Below are 17,687 nucleotides of genomic sequence, written 5' to 3'. Positions count from 1 at the left end.
CCAACAGGAGAGAAATGGCGAGCGAAAAAGCACCTGCTGAAAAATGTCGAAAATTCGGGTTCTGGTTTTTTGGCCGTAACTTTTGATGCGTTGATCGCATCGTATCCGGACTGCGCCCAATCGATTTTTCTCCCAAAATTACGTCGGAATAGTGCCACAATTAATCAATTCCAGCACTTTTGAAAATCGCGAAAATTTTCGCTGAAAATGGAAAGGGGTTAGCCTTACTTTTTTTTTGGGAAAAAAACTCTTGGTCTCAGATTCGATTTGAATGACCCTTATCTGACCAATTAGACCCTCAAGAACTCAGAAATCGCAGCTAAAAGAGCGTAGGACCAACAGGAGAGAAATGGCGAGCGAGAAAGCACCTGCTGAAAAATGTCGAAAATTCGGGTTCTAGTTTTTTGGCCGTAACTTTTGATGCGTTGATCGCAGCGTATTGGAACTGCGCCCAATCGATTTCTCTCGCAAAATTACGTCGGAATAGTGCCACAATTAATCAATTCCAGCACTTTTGAAAATCGCGAAAATTTTTGCCAAAAATGGAAAGGGGTTAGCCTTACTTTTTTTTTGGGCAAAACAATTTTGGTCTCAGATTCGATTTGAATGACCCTTATCTGACCAATTGCACCCTCAGAAACTCAGAAATCGCAGCGAAAAGACCGTAGGACCAACAGGAGAGAAATGGCGAGCGAAAAAGCACCTGCTGAAAAATGTCGAAAATTCGGGTTCTAGTTTTTTGGCCGTAACTTTTGATGCGTTGATCGCAGCGTATTGGGACTGCACCCAATAGATTTTTCTCGCAAAATTACGTCGGAATAGTGCCACAATCAATCAATTCCAGCACTTTTGAAAATCACGAAAGTTTTCGCCAAAAATGGAAAGGGGTTAGCCTTACTTTTTTTTTGGGAAAAAAACTCTTGGTCTCAGATTCGATTTGAATGACCCTTATCTGACCAATTGGACCCTCAGGAACTCAGAAATCGCAGCGAAAAGAGCGTAGGACCAACGGGAGAGAAATGGCGAGCGAAAAAGCACCTGCTGAAAAATGTCGAAAATTCGGGTTCTAGTTTTTTGGCCGTAACTTTTGATGCGTTGATCGCAGCGTATTGGGACTGCACCCAATAGATTTTTCTCGCAAAATTACGTCGGAATAGTGCCACAATTAATCAATTCCAGCACTTTTGATAATCACGAAAGTTTTCGCCAAAAATGGAAAGGGGTTAGCCTTACTTTTTTTTTGGGCAAAAAAATTTTGGTCTCAGATTCGATTTGAATGACCCTTATCTGACCAATTGGACCGTCAGGAACTCAGAAATCGCAGCGAAAAGAGCGCAGGACCAACAGGAGAGAAATGGCGAGCGAAAAAGCACCTGCTGAAACATGTCGAAAATTCGGGTCCTGGTTTTTTGGCCGTAACTACTGATGCGTTGATCGCAGCGTATTAGGACTGCGCCCAATCGATTTCTCTCGCAAAATTACGTCGGAATAGTGCCACAATTAATCAATTCCAGCACTTTTGAAAATCACGAAAGTTTTCGCCAAAAATGGAAAGGGGTTAGCCTTACTTTTTTTTTGGGCAAAAAAATTTTGGTCTCAGATTCGATTTGAATGACCCTTATCTGACCAATTGGACCGTCAGGAACTCAGAAATCGCAGCGAAAAGAGCGCAGGACCAACAGGAGAGAAATGGCGAGCGAAAAAGCACCTGCTGAAAAATGTCGAAAATTCGGGTTCTAGTTTTTTGGCCGTAACTTTTGATGCGTTGATCGCATCGTATCCGGACTGCGCCCAATCGATTTCTCTCGCAAAATTACGTCGGAATAGTGCCACAATAAATCAATTCCAGCACTTTTGAAAATCGCGAAAATTTTTGCCATAAATGGAAAGGGGTTAGCCTTACTTTTTTTTTGGGCAAAAAAATTTTGGTGTCAGATTCGATTTGAATGACCCTTATCTGACCAATTGGACCCTCAGGAACTCAGAAATCGCAGCGAAAAGAGCGTAGGACCAACAGGAGAGAAATGGCGATCGAAAAAGCACCTGCTGATAAATGTCGAAAATTCGGGTTCTAGTTTTTTGGCCGTAACTTTTGATGCGTTGATCGCATCGTATCCGGACTGCGCCCAATCGATTTTTCTCCCAAAATTACGTCGGAATAGTGCCACAATTAATCAATTCCAGCACTTTTGAAAATCGCGCAAATTTTCGCTGAAAATGGAGAGGGGTTAGCCTTACTTTTTTTTTGGGAAAAAAACTCTTGGTCTCAGTTTCGATTTGAATGACCCTTATCTGACCAATTGGACCCTCAGGAACTCAGAAATCGCAGCGAAAAGAGCGTAGGACCAACAGGAGAGATATGGCGAGCGAAAAAGCACCTGCTGAAAAATGTTGAAAATTCGGGTTCTAGTTTTTTGGCCGTAACTTTTGATGCGTTGATCGCAGCGTATTGGGACTGCACCTAATAGATTTTTCTCGCAAAATTACGTCGGAATAGTGCCACAATTAATCAATTCCAGCACTTTTGAAAATCACGAAAGTTTTCGCCAAAAATGGAAAGGGGTTAGCCTTACTTTTTTTTTGGGCAAAAAAATTTTGGTCTCAGATCCGATTTGAATGACCCTTATCTGACCAATTGGACCCTCAGGAACTCGAAAATCGCAGCGAAAAGAGCGTGGGACCAACAGGAGAGAAATGGCGAGCGAAAAAGCACCTGCTGAAAAATGTCGAATATTCGGGTTCTAGTTTTTTGGCCGTAACTTTTGATGCGTTGATCGCATCGTATCCGGACTGCGCCCAATCGATTTTTCTCCCAAAATTACGTCGGAATAGTGCCACAATCAATCAATTCCAGCACTTTTGAAAATCGCGAAAATTTTCGCTGAAAATGGAAAGGGGTTAGCCTTACTTTTTTTTTGGGAAAAAAACTCTTGGTCTCAGATTCGATTTGAATGACCCTTATCTGACCAATTGGACCGTCAGGAACTCAGAAATCGCAGCGAAAAGAGCGCAGGACCAACAGGAGAGAAATGGCGAGCGAAAAAGCACCTGCTGAAAAATGTCGAAAATTCGGGTTCTAGTTTTTTGGCCGTAACTTTTGATGCGTTGATCGCATCGTATCCGGACTGCGCCCAATCGATTTTTCTCCCAAAATTACGTCGGAATAGTGCCACAATTAATCAATTCCAGCACTCTTGAAAATCGCGATAATTTTTGCCAAAAATGGAAAGGGGTTAGCCTTACTTTTTTTTTGGGAAAAAAACTCTTGGTCTCAGATTCGATTTGAATGACCCTCATCTGACCAATTGGACCCTCAGGAACTCAGAAATCGCAGCGAAAAGAGCGTAGGACCAACAGGAGAGAAATGGCGAGCGAAAAAGCACCTGCTGAAAAATGTCGAAAATTCGGGCTCTAGTTTTTTGGCCGTAACTTTTGATGCGTTGATCGCAGCGTATTGGAACTGCGCCCAATCGATTTCTCTCGCAAAATTACGTCGGAATAGTGCCACAATTAATCAATTCCAGCACTTTTGAAAATCGCGAAAATTTTTGCCAAAAATGGAAAGGGGTTAGCCTTACTTTTTTTTTGGGCAAAAAAATTTTGGTGTCAGATTCGATTTGAATGACCCTCATCTGACCAATTGGACCCTCAGGAACTCAGAAATCGCAGCGAAAAGAGCGCAGGACCAACAGGAGAGAAATGGCGAGCGAAAAAGCACCTGCTGAAAAATGTCGAAAATTCGGGTTCTAGTTTTTTGGCCGTAACTTTTGATGCGTTGATCGCATCGTATCCGGACTGCGCCCAATCGATTTTTCTCCCGAAATTACGTCGGAATAGTGCCACAATTAATCAATTCCAGCACTTTTGAAAATCGCGAAAATTTTCGCTGAAAATGGAAAGGGGTTAGCCTTACTTTTTTTTTGGGAAAAAAACTCTTGGTCTCAGATTCGATTTGAATGACCCTTATCTGACCAATTGGACCCTCAAGAACTCAGAAATCGCAGCTAAAAGAGCGTAGGACCAACAAGAGAGAAATGGCGAGCAAGAAAGCACCTGCTGAAAAATGTCGAAAATTCGGGTTCTAGTTTTTTGGCCGTAACTTTTGATGCGTTGATCGCAGCGTATTGGAACTGCGCCCAATCGATTTCTCTCGCAAAATTACGTCGGAATAGTGCCACAATTAATCAATTCCAGCACTTTTGTAAATCGCGAAAATTTTTGCCAAAATTGGAAAGGGGTTAGCCTTACTTTTTTTTTGGGCAAAAAAATTTTGGTGTCAGATTTGATTTGAATGACCCTTATCTGACCAATTGGACCCTCAGGAACTCTGAAATCGCAGCGAAAAGAGCGTAGGACCAACAGGAGAGATATGGCGAGCGAAAAAGCACCTGCTGAAAAATGTCGAAAATTCGGGTTCTAGTTTTTTGGCCGTAACTTTTGATGCGTTGATCGCATCGTATCCGGACTGCGCCCAATCGATTTTTCTCCCAAAATTACGTCGGAATAGTGCCACAATTAATCAATTCCAGCACTCTTGAAAATCGCGAAAATTTTCGCTGAAAATGGAAAGGGGTTAGCCTTACTTTTTTTTTGGGAAAAAAACTCTTGGTCTCAGATTCGATTTGAATGACCCTTATCTGACCAATTGGACCCTCAGGAACTCAGAAATCGCAGCTAAAAGAGCGTAGGACCAACAGGAGAGAAATGGCGAGCGAGAAAGCACCTGCTGAAAAATGTCGAAAATTCGGGTTCTAGTTTTTTGGCCGTAACTTTTGATGCGTTGATCGCAGCGTATTGGAACTGCGCCCAATCGATTTCTCTCGCAAAATTACGTCGGAATAGTGCCACAATTGATCAATTCCAGCACTTTTGAAAATCGCGAAAAGTTTTGCCAAAAATGGAAAGGGGTTAGCCTTACTTTTTTTTTGGGCAAAAAAATTTTGGTGTCAGATTCGATTTGAATGACCCTTATCTGACCAATTGCACCCTCAGAAACTCAGAAATCGCAGCGAAAAGACCGTAGGACCAACAGGAGAGAAATGGCGAGCGAAAAAGCACCTGCTGAAAAATGTCGAAAATTCGGGTTCTAGTTTTTTGGCCGTAACTTTTGATGCGTTGATCGCAGCGTATTGGGACTGCACCCAATAGCTTTTTCTCGCAAAATTACGTCGGAATAGTGCCACAATTAATCAATTCCAGCACTTTTGAAAATCACGAAAGTTTTCGCCAAAAATGGAAAGGGGTTAGCCTTACTTTTTTTTTGGGAAAAAAACCCTTGGTCTCAGATTCGATTTGAATGACCCTTATCTGACCAATTGGACCCTCAGGAACTCAGAAATCGCAGCGAAAAGAGCGTAGGACCAACAGGAGAGAAATGGCGAGCGAAAAAGCACCTGCTGAAAAATGTCGAAAATTCGGGTTCTAGTTTTTTGGCCGTAACTTTTGATGCGTTGATCGCAGCGTATTGGGACTGCACCCAATAGATTTTTCTCGCAAAATTACGTCGGAATAGTGCCACGATTAATCAATTCCAGCACTTTTGAAAATCACGAAAGTTTTCGCCAAAAATGGAAAGGGGTTAGCCTAACTTTTTTTTGGGCAAAAAAATTTTGGTCTCAGATTCGATTTGAATGACCCTTATCTGACCAATTGGACCCTCAGGAACTCAAAAATCGCAGCGAAAAGAGCGTGGGACCAACAGGAGAGAAATGGCGAGCGAAAAAGCACCTGCTGAAAAATGTCGAAAATTCGGGTTCTAGTTTTTTGGCCGTAACTTTTGATGCGTTGATCGCATCGTATCCGGACTGCGCCCAATCGATTTTTCTCCCAAAATTACGTCGGAATAGTGCCACAATTAATCAATTCCAGCACTTTTGAAAATCGCGAAAATTTTCGCTGAAAATGGAAAGGGGTTAGCCTTACTTTTTTTTTGGGAAAAAAACTCTTGGTCTCAGATTCGATTTGAATGACCCCTATCTGACCAATTGGACCCTCAAGAACTCAGAAATCGCAGCGAAAAGAGCGTAGGACCAACAGGAGAGAAATGGCGAGCGAAAAAGCACCTGCTGAAAATTGTCGAAAATTCGGGTTCTAGTTTTTTGGCCGTAACTTTTGATGCGTTGATCGCAGCGTATTGGGACTGCGCCCAATCGGTTTCTCTCGCAAAATTACGTCGGAATAGTGCCACAATTAATCAATTCCAGCACTTTTGAAAATCGCGAAAATTTTCGCTCAAAATGGAAAGGGGTTAGCCTTACTTTTTTTTTGGGCAAAAAAATTTTGGTCTCAGATTCGATTTGAATGACCCTTATCTGACCAATTGGACCCTCAGGAACTCAAAAATCGCAGCGAAAAGGGCGTGGGACCAACAGGAGAGAAATGGCGAGCGAAAAAGCACCTGCTGAAAAATGTCGAAAATTCGGGTTCTAGTTTTTTGGCCGTAACTTTTGATGCGTTGATCGCAGCGTATTGGGACTGCGCCCAATCGATTTCTCTCGCAAAATTACGTCGGAATAGTGCCACAATTGATCAATTCCAGCACTTTTGAAAATCACGAAAGTTTTCGCCAAAAATGGAAAGGGGTTAGCCTTACTTTTTTTTTGGGCAAAAAAATTTTGGTCTCAGATTCGATTTGAATGACCCTTATCTGACCAATTGGACCGTCAGGAACTCAGAAATCGCAGCGAAAAGAGCGCAGGACCAACAGGAGAGAAATGGCGAGCGAAAAAGCACCTGCTGAAAAATGTCGAAAATTCGGGTTCTGGTTTTTTGGCCGTAACTACTGATGCGTTGATCGCAGCGTATTAGGACTGCGCCCAATCGATTTCTCTCGCAAAATTACGTCGGAATAGTGCCACATTTAATCAATTCCAGCACTTTTGAAAATCGCGAAAATTTCCGCCAAAAATGGAAAGGGGTTAGCCTTACTTTTTTTTTGGGCAAAAAAGTTTTTGGTGTCAGATTTGATTTGGATGACCCTTATCTGACCAATTGGACCCTCAGGAACTCTGAAATCGCAGCGAAAAGAGCGTAGGACCAACAGGAGAGAAATGGCGAGCGAAAAAGCACCTGCTGAAAAATGTCGAAAATTCGGGTTCTAGTTTTTTGGCCGTAACTTTTGATGCGTTGATCGCATCGTATCCGGACTGCGCCCAATCGATTTTTCTCCCGAAATTACGTCGGAATAGTGCCACAATTAATCAATTCCAGCACTTTTGAAAATCGCGAAAATTTTTGCCAAAAATGGAAAGGGGTTAGCCTTACTTTTTTTTTGGGCAAAAAAATTTTGGTCTCAGATTCGATTTGAATGACCCTTATCTGACCAATTGGACCGTCAGGAACTCAGAAATCGCAGCGAAAAGAGCGCAGGACCAACAGGAGAGAAATGGCGAGCGAAAAAGCACCTGCTGAAAAATGTCGAAAATTCGGGTTCTAGTTTTTTGGCCGTAACTTTTGATGCGTTGATCGCATCGTATCCGGACTGCGCCCAATCGATTTTTCTCCCAAAATTACGTCGGAATAGTGCCACAATTAATCAATTCCAGCACTCTTGAAAATCGCGATAATTTTTGCCAAAAATGGAAAGGGGTTAGCCTTACTTTTTTTTTGGGAAAAAAACTCTTGGTCTCAGATTCGATTTGAATGACCCTTATCTGACCAATTGGACCCTCAGGAACTCAGAAATCGCAGCGAAAAGAGCGTAGGACCAACAGGAGAGAAATGGCGAGCGAAAAAGCACCTGCTGAAAAATGTCGAAAATTCGGGCTCTAGTTTTTTGGCCGTAACTTTTGATGCGTTGATCGCAGCGTATTGGAACTGCGCCCAATCGATTTCTCTCGCAAAATTACGTCGGAATAGTGCCACAATTAATCAATTCCAGCACTTTTGAAAATCGCGAAAATTTTTGCCAAAAATGGAAAGGGGTTAGCCTTACTTTTTTTTTGGGCAAAAAAATTTTGGTGTCAGATTCGATTTGAATGACCCTCATCTGACCAATTGGACCCTCAGGAACTCAGAAATCGCAGCGAAAAGAGCGCAGGACCAACAGGAGAGAAATGGCGAGCGAAAAAGCACCTGCTGAAAAATGTCGAAAATTCGGGTTCTAGTTTTTTGGCCGTAACTTTTGATGCGTTGATCGCATCGTATCCGGACTGCGCCCAATCGATTTTTCTCCCAAAATTACGTCGGAATAGTGCCACAATTAATCAATTCCAGCACTTTTGAAAATCGCGAAAATTTTCGCTGAAAATGGAAAGGGGTTAGCCTTACTTTTTTTTTGGGAAAAAAACTCTTGGTCTCAGATTCGATTTGAATGACCCTTATCTGACCAATTGGACCCTCAAGAACTCAGAAATCGCAGCTAAAAGAGCGTAGGACCAACAAGAGAGAAATGGCGAGCGAGAAAGCACCTGCTGAAAAATGTCGAAAATTCGGGTTCTAGTTTTTTGGCCGTAACTTTTGATGCGTTGATCGCAGCGTATTGGAACTGCGCCCAATCGATTTCTCTCGCAAAATTACGTCGGAATAGTGCCACAATTAATCAATTCCAGCACTTTTGAAAATCGCGAAAATTTTTGCCAAAAATGGAAAGGGGTTAGCCTTACTTTTTTTTTGGGCAAAAAAATTTTGGTCTCAGATTCGATTTGAATGACCCTCATCGGACCAATTGGACCGTCAGGAACTCAGAAATCGCAGCGAAAAGAGCGCAGGACCAACAGGAGAGAAATGGCGAGCGAAAAAGCACCTGCTGAAAAATGTCGAAAATTCGGGTTCTAGTTTTTTGGCCGTAACTTTTGATGCGTTGATCGCATCGTATCCGGACTGCGCCCAATCGATTTTTTTCCCAAAATTACGTCGGAATAGTGCCACAATTAATCAATTCCAGCACTCTTGAAAATCGCGAAAATTTTCGCTCAAAATGGAAAGGGGTTAGCCTTACTTTTTTTTTGGGAAAAAAACTCTTGGTCTCAGATTCGATCTGAATGACCCTTATCTGACCAATTGGACCGTCAGGAACTCAGAAATCGCAGCGAAAAGAGCGCAGGACCAACAGGAGAGAAATGGCGAGCGAAAAAGCACCTGCTGAAAAATGTCGAAAATTCGGGTCCTGGTTTTTTGGCCGTGACCACTGATGCGTTGATCGCAGCGTATTCGGACTGCGCCCAATCGATTTCTCTCGCAAAATTACGTCGGAATAGTGCCACAATTAATCATCTTCAGCACTTTTGGAAATCGCGAAAATTTTCGCCAAAAATGGAAAGGGGTTAGCCTTACTTTTTTTTTGGGCAAAAAAATTTTGGTCTCAGATTCGATTTGAATGACCCTTATCTGACCAATTGGACTCTCAGGAACTCAAAAATCGCAGCGCAAAGAGCGTAGGACCAACAGGAGAGAAATGGCGAGCGAAAAAGCACCTGCTGAAAAATGTTGAAAATTCGGGTTCTAGTTTTTTGGCCGTAACTTTTGATGCGTTGATCGCATCGTATCCGGACTGCGCCCAATCGATTTTTCTCCTAAAATTACGTCGGAATAGTGCCACAATTAATCAATTCCAGCACTCTTGAAAATCGCAAAAATTTTCGCTGAAAATGGAAAGGGGTTAGCCTTACTTTTTTTTTGGGAAAAAAACTCTTGGTCTCAGATTCGATTTGAATGACCCTTATCTGACCAATTGGACCCTCAGGAACTCAGAAATCGCAGCGAAAAGAGCGTAGGACCAACAGGAGAGAAATGGCGAGCGAAAAAGCACCTGCTGAAAAATGTCGAAAATTCGGGTTCTAGTTTTTTGGCCGTAACTTTTGATGCGTTGATCGCAGCGTATTGGGACTGCACCCAATAGATTTTTCTCGCAAAATTACGTCGGAATAGTGCCACAATTAATCAATTCCAGCACTTTTGAAAATCACGAAAGTTTTCGCCAAAAATGGAAAGGGGTTAGCCTTACTTTTTTTTTGGGCAAAAAAATTTTGGTCTCAGATTCGATTTGAATGACCCTTATCTGACCAATTGGACCGTCAGGAACTCAGAAATCGCAGCGAAAAGAGCGCAGGACCAACAGGAGAGAAATGGCGAGCGAAAAAGCACCTGCTGAAAAATGTCGAAAATTCGGGTCCTGGTTTTTTGGCCGTGACCACTGATGCGTTGATCGCAGCGTATTCGGACTGCGCCCAATCGATTTCTCTCGCAAAATTACGTCGGAATAGTGCCACAATTAATCATCTTCAGCACTTTTGGAAATCGCGAAAATTTTCGCCAAAAATGGAAAGGGGTTAGCCTTACTTTTTTTTTGGGCAAAAAAATTTTGGTCTCAGATTCGATTTGAATGACCCTTATCTGACCAATTGGACTCTCAGGAACTCTGAAATCGCAGCGAAAAGAGCGTAGGACCAACAGGAGAGAAATGGCGAGCGAAAAAGCACCCGCTGAAAAATGTCGAAAATTCGGGTTCTAGTTTTTTGGCCGTAACTTTTGATGCGTTGATCGCATCGTATCCGGACTGCGCCCAATCGATTTTTCTCCTAAAATTACGTCGGAATAGTGCCACAATTAATCAATTCCAGCACTCTTGAAAATCGCGAAAATTTTCGCTGAAAATGGAAAGGGGTTAGCCTTACTTTTTTTTTGGGAAAAAAACTCTTGGTCTCAGATTCGATTTGAATGACCCTTATCTGACCAATTGGACCCTCAGGAACTCAGAAATCGCAGCGAAAAGAGCGTAGGACCAACAGGAGAGAAATGGCGAGCGAAAAAGCACCTGCTGAAAAATGTCGAAAATTCGGGTTCTAGTTTTTTGGCCGTAACTTTTGATGCGTTGATCGCATCGTATCCGGACTGCGCCCAATCGATTTTTCTCCTAAAATTACGTCGGAATAGTGCCACAATTAATCAATTCCAGCACTCTTGAAAATCGCAAAAATTTTCGCTGAAAATGGAAAGGGGTTAGCCTTACTTTTTTTTTGGGAAAAAAACTCTTGGTCTCAGATTCGATTTGAATGACCCTTATCTGACCAATTGGACCCTCAGGAACTCAGAAATCGCAGCGAAAAGAGCGTAGGACCAACAGGAGAGAAATGGCGAGCGAAAAAGCACCTGCTGAAAAATGTCGAAAATTCGGGTTCTAGTTTTTTGGCCGTAACTTTTGATGCGTTGATCGCAGCGTATTGGGACTGCACCCAATAGATTTTTCCCGCAAAATTACGTCGGAATGGTGCCACAATTAATCAATTCCAGCACTTTCGAAAATCGCGAAAATTTTCGCCAAAAATAGAAAGGGGTTAGCCTTACTTTTTTTTTGGGCAGAAAAATTTTGGTCTCAGATTCGATTTGAATGACCCTTATCTGACCAATTGGACCGTCAGGAACTCAGAAATCGCAGCGAAAAGAGCGCAGGACCAACAGGAGAGAAATGGCGAGCGAAAAAGCACCTGCTGAAAAATGTCGAAAATTCGGGTCCTAGTTTTTTGGCCGTGACTACTGATGCGTTGATCGCAGCGTATTGGGACTGCGCCAAATCGATTTCTCTCGCAAAACTACGTCGGAATAGTGCCACAATTAATCAATTCCAGCACTTTTGAAAATCGCGAAAATTTTCGCCAAAAATGGAAAGGGGTTAACCTTACTTTTTTTTTTCGGGCAAAAAAATTTTGGTCTCAGATTCGATTTGAATGACCCTTATCTGACCAATTGGACCCTCAGGAACTCAGAAATCGCAGCGAAAAGACCGTAGGACCAACAGGAGAGAAATGGCGAGCGAAAAAGCACCTGCTGAAAAATGTTGAAAATTCGGGTTCTAGTTTTTTGGCCGTAACTTTTGATGCGTTGATCGCAGCGTATTGGGACTGCACCTAATAGATTTTTCTCGCAAAATTACGTCGGAATAGTGCCACAATTAATCAATTCCAGCACTTTTGAAAATCACGAAAGTTTTCGCCAAAAATGGAAAGGGGTTAGCCTTACTTTTTTTTTGGGCAAAAAAATTTTGGTCTCAGATTCGATTTGAATGACCCTTATCTGACCAATTGGACCGTCAGGAACTCAGAAATCGCAGCGAAAAGAGCGCAGGACCAACAGGAGAGAAATGGCGAGCGAAAAAGCACCTGCTGAAAAATGTCGAAAATTCGGGTCCTAGTTTTTTGGCCGTAACTACTGATGCGTTGATCGCAGCGTATTGGGACTGCACCCAATAGATTTTTCTCGCAAAATGACGTCGGAATAGTGCTACAATTAATCTATTCCAGCACTTTCGGAAATCGTGAAAATTTTCGCCAAAAATGGAAAGGGGTTAGCCTTACTTTTTTTTTGGCCGAAAAATTTTAGGTCTCAGATTCGATTTGTATGACCCTCATCTGACCAATTGGACCCTTAGGAACTCAGAAATCGCAGCGAAAAGAGCGTAGGACCAACAGAAGAGAAATGGCGAGCGAAAAAGCACCTGCTGAAAAATGTCGAAAATTCGGGTTCCAGTTTTTTGGCCGTAACTTTCGATGCGTTGATCGCAGCGTATTGGGACTGCGCCCAATTGATTTCTCTCGCAAAATTACGTCGGAATAATGCCACAATTAATCTATTCCAGCACTTTCGGAAATCGTGAAAATTTTCGCCAAAAATGGAAAGGGGTTAGCCTTACTTTTTTTTTGGCCGAAAAATTTTAGGTCTCAGATTCGATTCGTATGACCCTTTTCTGACTAATTGGACCGCCAGGAACGCAGAAAACGCAGCGAAAACAGCGTGAGATCAACAGGAGAGAAAAGGCAAGCGAAAAAGCACCTGCTGAAAAACGTCGAAAACACGGGTTTTCGTTTTTTGGCTGTAACTTTCGATCCGTTGCTCGCATCGTATCCGGACTGCGCCCAATCGATTTTTCTCCCAAAATTACGTCGGAATAGTGCGCCAATAAATCCACTCACTGCTAGAGACTCCAACGTTTCCCTCAGAAATCTGTCAATGCGATTTTGTATAGATATTGTCGTGCCTAAAATTATCGACATTTCAATACTCGTTTTCAATGCGAACGCGGTGGATGTAGCGAGAAATCAAAGTATGTATCTTCAAGAACAGTAAATTAATAAATAAATAAATATTTTTATTTATACATAGAAATTACGCAATTATCAGTCAATAGCGTCGAATTTCGATGCCCCCACACGTTGCGATGTGCATCTCTTCTGACTTCATTCGGTTAATCAAGGGCCACATGGCAGCTGCTCGTAACTTAGACACATGCCCACGTTGTTTTCGGATGAGAGACCGTTGTCCTCGCCGGGACCAAAAGCTACTCGAATGTGAAATGGTGTCGCTGATGTTTCCACTCGACAGTTTCCCTCGTCGTCCAACTCGCTCTGGTTGCACAACGAATTTCCACAGTGTTCCAGATCACAAATACCGGCACCGTCGTTACCAGGCTGAAAAATGAAACAAGCTGAACGTACAAACGTAGAAGTCATCTTCAGCTTCTACCGAAAAGAGTAGAAGACAAGATATGTTCCTCCTTAGGAGGTGATAAGTGTAAGGTAATTGTCGCAGCCATAATATCGAATTCACTAATTCAATTCAGAAAGTTCAATTCAGATCTTGACTAAAAGATGATTGCTCAATGGAGCTCACCGTGATGAATTCTTCGAAGTCGCAAGGAATCAATACGCGATCTCTGCATCGCGATGCGCTTTCAAAAACGGGAGCACCGGTTCCGGAGCCTTCGCCTTGCGCCACCTGACCCTCCAGTCCCCCCATATTTGATGCAGGTCCGGTTGATCGGGGAGGACCGATGCGGAAAGAGTCCGTTGCGCAGGGAGCATAGGAAATGCTGCACATGCCTCGCTCCTGACGGACACACAGAAGATGATCTTGGCTAGCCAGGTACCGCCCGTTAGGTAGGTAGTTTAGGGTGCGTAACGTCCCTCTGGGAGTAACGTAGTACTGGAGACATCCGGCGGGAGCCCTTTGCTCGAAACCGACCTGCGTGATCCGCATCTCCCACATCCTTGACTCCAACGAAGATGGTAGCCGGAAGTTCAACGTTATCGGACCATCGTCGACGTCGACGTAAACTTAGAAGAGTGAATAATTGTTAGGAGAGAGCTGTACACATCTTCGCACTACGGGTATTCGAATAGCATAGTTAAAAGTCATTGCAGCAAGGTTCTGACCTCTTCAAATCCAGTCAAGTAAAAATCGTCGCTGCTCAAACGGCCATTCGGAAATGTCAGGCTTATGGCTCTTTTCTTTGGTCTAACCAGCAGTTAACTTTTTTCCAAAACACTCAATTCCCCGATGCTGGAATCGTATTCATTCTCCTCAACACGATTTTTCAACTAAGTGACAAGAAATATCAAGCTAATGACTTTTTCCCTGGGGAATGAGACGGTTACTTGGTGTCGACTAGCTTGTATATATATTATAGGTCACGGAGAGCACGCGAAACGTTGAATGTGGAATATTGAATGTTAAATCTGACACGGTTACGGCTCGTCAATGGAACACGGCACCATACCGTCTAAAAATAATCTTCTTTACAGCGGTGAATTCGACGCACACCAAAGTTAACCAATTTCAATTGGCCATTGCAGTGTGCAGCGTTACAAGTTCGTTAATTATTATTTCGTGAATTTAGTCGGATATTTTCACGGGAAGCCGGCTAAGCAATCTAAACGGTGAATAAAAATCTCGAAGCACTGGATATTGTTTCTACATTACAAAATCTGATGACTTTTAATTGCAAAATAAATCTTAAGTACGAGGAGGCCGTACTACACGTAGTGTAATCAGTAAGACTTTAAATAAAAAAATCTGCCGACTTATGTAATCAAGATGCAGCAGGTTTTGTTGGTTTGACAAAGAAGTGAAAACAATTGTCCAGAACATTAGAAACCGGTCGATTAAGTTTCAATTGTTTGCGATATTATCACATGCATCTGGTAATATAACCAAGGAATATACCAATGTCCCGATTGAATTTCATTCACGTCGAGTTTTACATGTAGGCTTGAGAGGGGAGGACAACCGAATAAATTCCCGATGGGCTGGTTTTCGGAACGGTGACATCTGTGCCCCTTTTTTATTCGTCGAACCAGTGAAACGTTGGCTGCTACAGCACATCCTTTGTGGAATAAAAAAAAATTGTGCTCGTTCTTGAAACCGCGCTGACGTTGTTTATGTGGGTAAAAAAATCTGTGTAATTATATTTGCATACGATAGATTCTCAATCCAATTGTACCCATACACCGACCTACTATCAAAACGACGCACTTCTTTAACACATATCTTTATATCTGGATGGAATTTAAGCGTATATGTCGGTATCCACGCCTACATAAATGGAATAATAAAAGCTTCTCACTGTGTTGACCGCTGTTCCAACCGCAGAGATTCAGGCTTCCGATGCCGGTGCGGATCTCCATTATGTCTGCGTCACAGATACCGGTTCTCCGATTGGGCTGGCCCTGAAAACCATCAAGTATGTATGCCATCAAGGGTTTGCTTTAGTTTCATAAACAAGAAGAAAATTTTTGTCGTAGGTTAGTAATTGTAATATAGTTTCTTACGATATTAAAGTGTAAAAAATCGATCCGTAGCTGGCTGACTTGAGGATCTATCTTTTTAACGGTCAACGAACAGTTCATTGACTGGTTAATCAAGTTCGGGAATCCCGGGCTCGTGACGTAGGTTAAATTATTTTGAACCTCTTCGCCACAGCTTGTTGTAACTATAACATAAAAGAGTTGTTGAGGAAAGAAGGTTTACATTGTAAAATACCAAACGAACGTATATAAATCGGTGACACCGTTAAAGCAGCGATAGTTTATACCAAAGAAATGTCCTTTGCTACCCATCTTTATTACGGAAAGATAGCGAGCTTCAGCAAGCCTTAAGTGTTCGGAAGAACTGTGTAAAAATTCAAGCTCTCTGGTGAACTTGTATGGTGACACAAGATACCGTTCGCGACAGGGCAGCAAGACGAATTCGACAGATAAAACTGTTTCAATTAATAGAGCCAAAAAGGTGATCCAAACTAAATACTCATTTATATACTTTATTTTTATATTATCCATTGTAAGAATAGTGCAACTGTATTTGTAACAGTCGATAAGGCCGAGTGTTGATTGACTAGTCTATAATGTCTTGATATTTATCCTAGAAACAAGTTTGGCAACTTTCAGTCTCATTGTCAGTTATTTACCGCTATTCATTTGTCTGTTGCTTGTTTTTCGATTTTCCAATAATTTCAGAGCTGGATATTGGCTTGAACGGGATCTGAACACGTCGATATACATACCTATGTATATTGTAGGTATGTACGTGATATCAAACAACTTTTGGTTACTTACAAATACAGCAAACCCCAAAACCAAGGGCACATGGACCATGGGATTTGCCCTGCTGAATGCGACACTCGTAGGTGTTCATGCAGATGCCGACCCTGCGCTTGTCTTCGGACAAGCATTCCTCTTCGACAGGTATAGGAAAAAAATTCAATACTAAAAATAAAGAACATTTTGACGTTATGATTACGAATTTACTGTCATTCAGACTTCCACTTACTTAAAAGTTAAGACTGTCAAGTAATAAGAATATTGAAAAATTACTTTCACAACATTCTGCTTACTCTACACAGTTGACCCTCATATTCTCAGCTGATTCACATTGACATACTAAGAGAAATACTTTTGGGATTTAAACGCATCAGCAGTCTGTACAGTAATTATGTGAGTAATTATGTGATAGAATAAATTTGTAATAATCATCGATCAATCCCTACTTACTACTGAATACATTTACATCATTCTCTTGTAAAGTAATGGACCTTCAAGCTTTAGAACTGCTCTTTCCGAGAAGCGATTTCAAAAACCCTCTAGGATATTAAAATAATACCAGAACCAATAAACACAGTATTCGCATGTTCCAAATGTTTATTAGACAAAAAGATAGCTACTCACCACGTGCGTCTCGACCACCGCCGTCGTAGAGATCAAATGTGTTGAAAGGTAGACTTGGAGTGAGAGGCCAAAAGTCAAAAATCGGCCACGCGAACGTAGATGCGAAAAGTTCTAACATCAAAAATACCCCGGTACCGGAAATGTTACTCATACTTCCTTAACAATAAAAAGTAACTGGCATAAAATATATTAGGTATTTAATTATATTAAGTTGCGGAATAATCAATGTAAAACACCTGTCGCGTTGCAAAAGTCAGTCAAACGGCTCTTCGCTCACTTTGCCCACGCTCGAAGCGATTCAGCGACGTTCAAGGTCTCCCGCGAACCCGGAAGACGATCCGCAAACTAGGTGAACATTCCCCCCCATTTCTCCATTCCCTCTCCTTCGGCAGTATTGCATACATAGAAGCGTTGTAACGCGATGATATATCATTTCCCGAAGTAATCAGACTCGCAAGATTGAAGAAAAGGCCTTCTACGAGAGGTGCAGCCCAGCGGCTGGGCAATCGAGGGATTTCTCAGAATTCTATAATTTTTCAGAGTGAAGAATCGTATCTCCAATACAATGTAAGACAATAATTAAATACATATAATTCTTTGGTGAACAAGAGGTATCCAATCGTTGCAGAGGATCATTTCCACATAACTACAGATGATAGGCATTACTTTCAGAATTTTGGAAACTTTTGATGCCAGTACAAAATGTATACTTGGTGTAAGGGCATATGTTTCTAGACAAGAATGCTGATGGGCAGT

The 17,687-nt window shown here is 42.1% G+C and overlaps 1 protein-coding gene across 4 annotated transcripts; it reads right to left on the bottom strand.

Annotated features, from left to right (window-relative positions):
* Positions 1–13,060: 13,060 nt before the first annotated feature.
* Positions 13,061–17,452, bottom strand: LOC124310510 (uncharacterized). 4 transcript variants are annotated; one of them, XM_046774539.1, is made up of 7 exons: positions 17,168–17,452; positions 16,932–17,087; positions 16,323–16,472; positions 15,540–15,700; positions 15,335–15,437; positions 13,603–14,045; positions 13,061–13,400 (listed from the first exon to the last, which is right to left on the bottom strand). In XM_046774539.1, the coding sequence occupies exons 2-7, from the start codon at positions 17,080–17,082 to the stop codon at positions 13,182–13,184; spliced, it is 1,227 nt and encodes a 408-aa protein (XP_046630495.1). In that variant the 5' UTR covers positions 17,083–17,087; positions 17,168–17,452; the 3' UTR covers positions 13,061–13,181. The 4 variants fall into 4 exon arrangements, with proteins under 4 accessions (XP_046630495.1, XP_046630496.1, XP_046630497.1 ...); XM_046774540.1 differs by having other exon boundaries at positions 16,932–17,083; XM_046774541.1 differs by having other exon boundaries at positions 16,932–17,042.
* Between the last annotated feature and the right edge of the window lie 235 nt (positions 17,453–17,687).

The sequence above is a fragment of the Neodiprion virginianus genome, chromosome 1 (assembly GCF_021901495.1).
Source record: "Neodiprion virginianus isolate iyNeoVirg1 chromosome 1, iyNeoVirg1.1, whole genome shotgun sequence".
In the NCBI taxonomy this organism is placed as follows: Eukaryota; Metazoa; Arthropoda; class Insecta; order Hymenoptera; family Diprionidae; genus Neodiprion; species Neodiprion virginianus.
The sequence above is the reverse complement of the archived record's forward strand: the minus strand, read 5'-3'. Positions and strand labels throughout refer to the sequence as shown.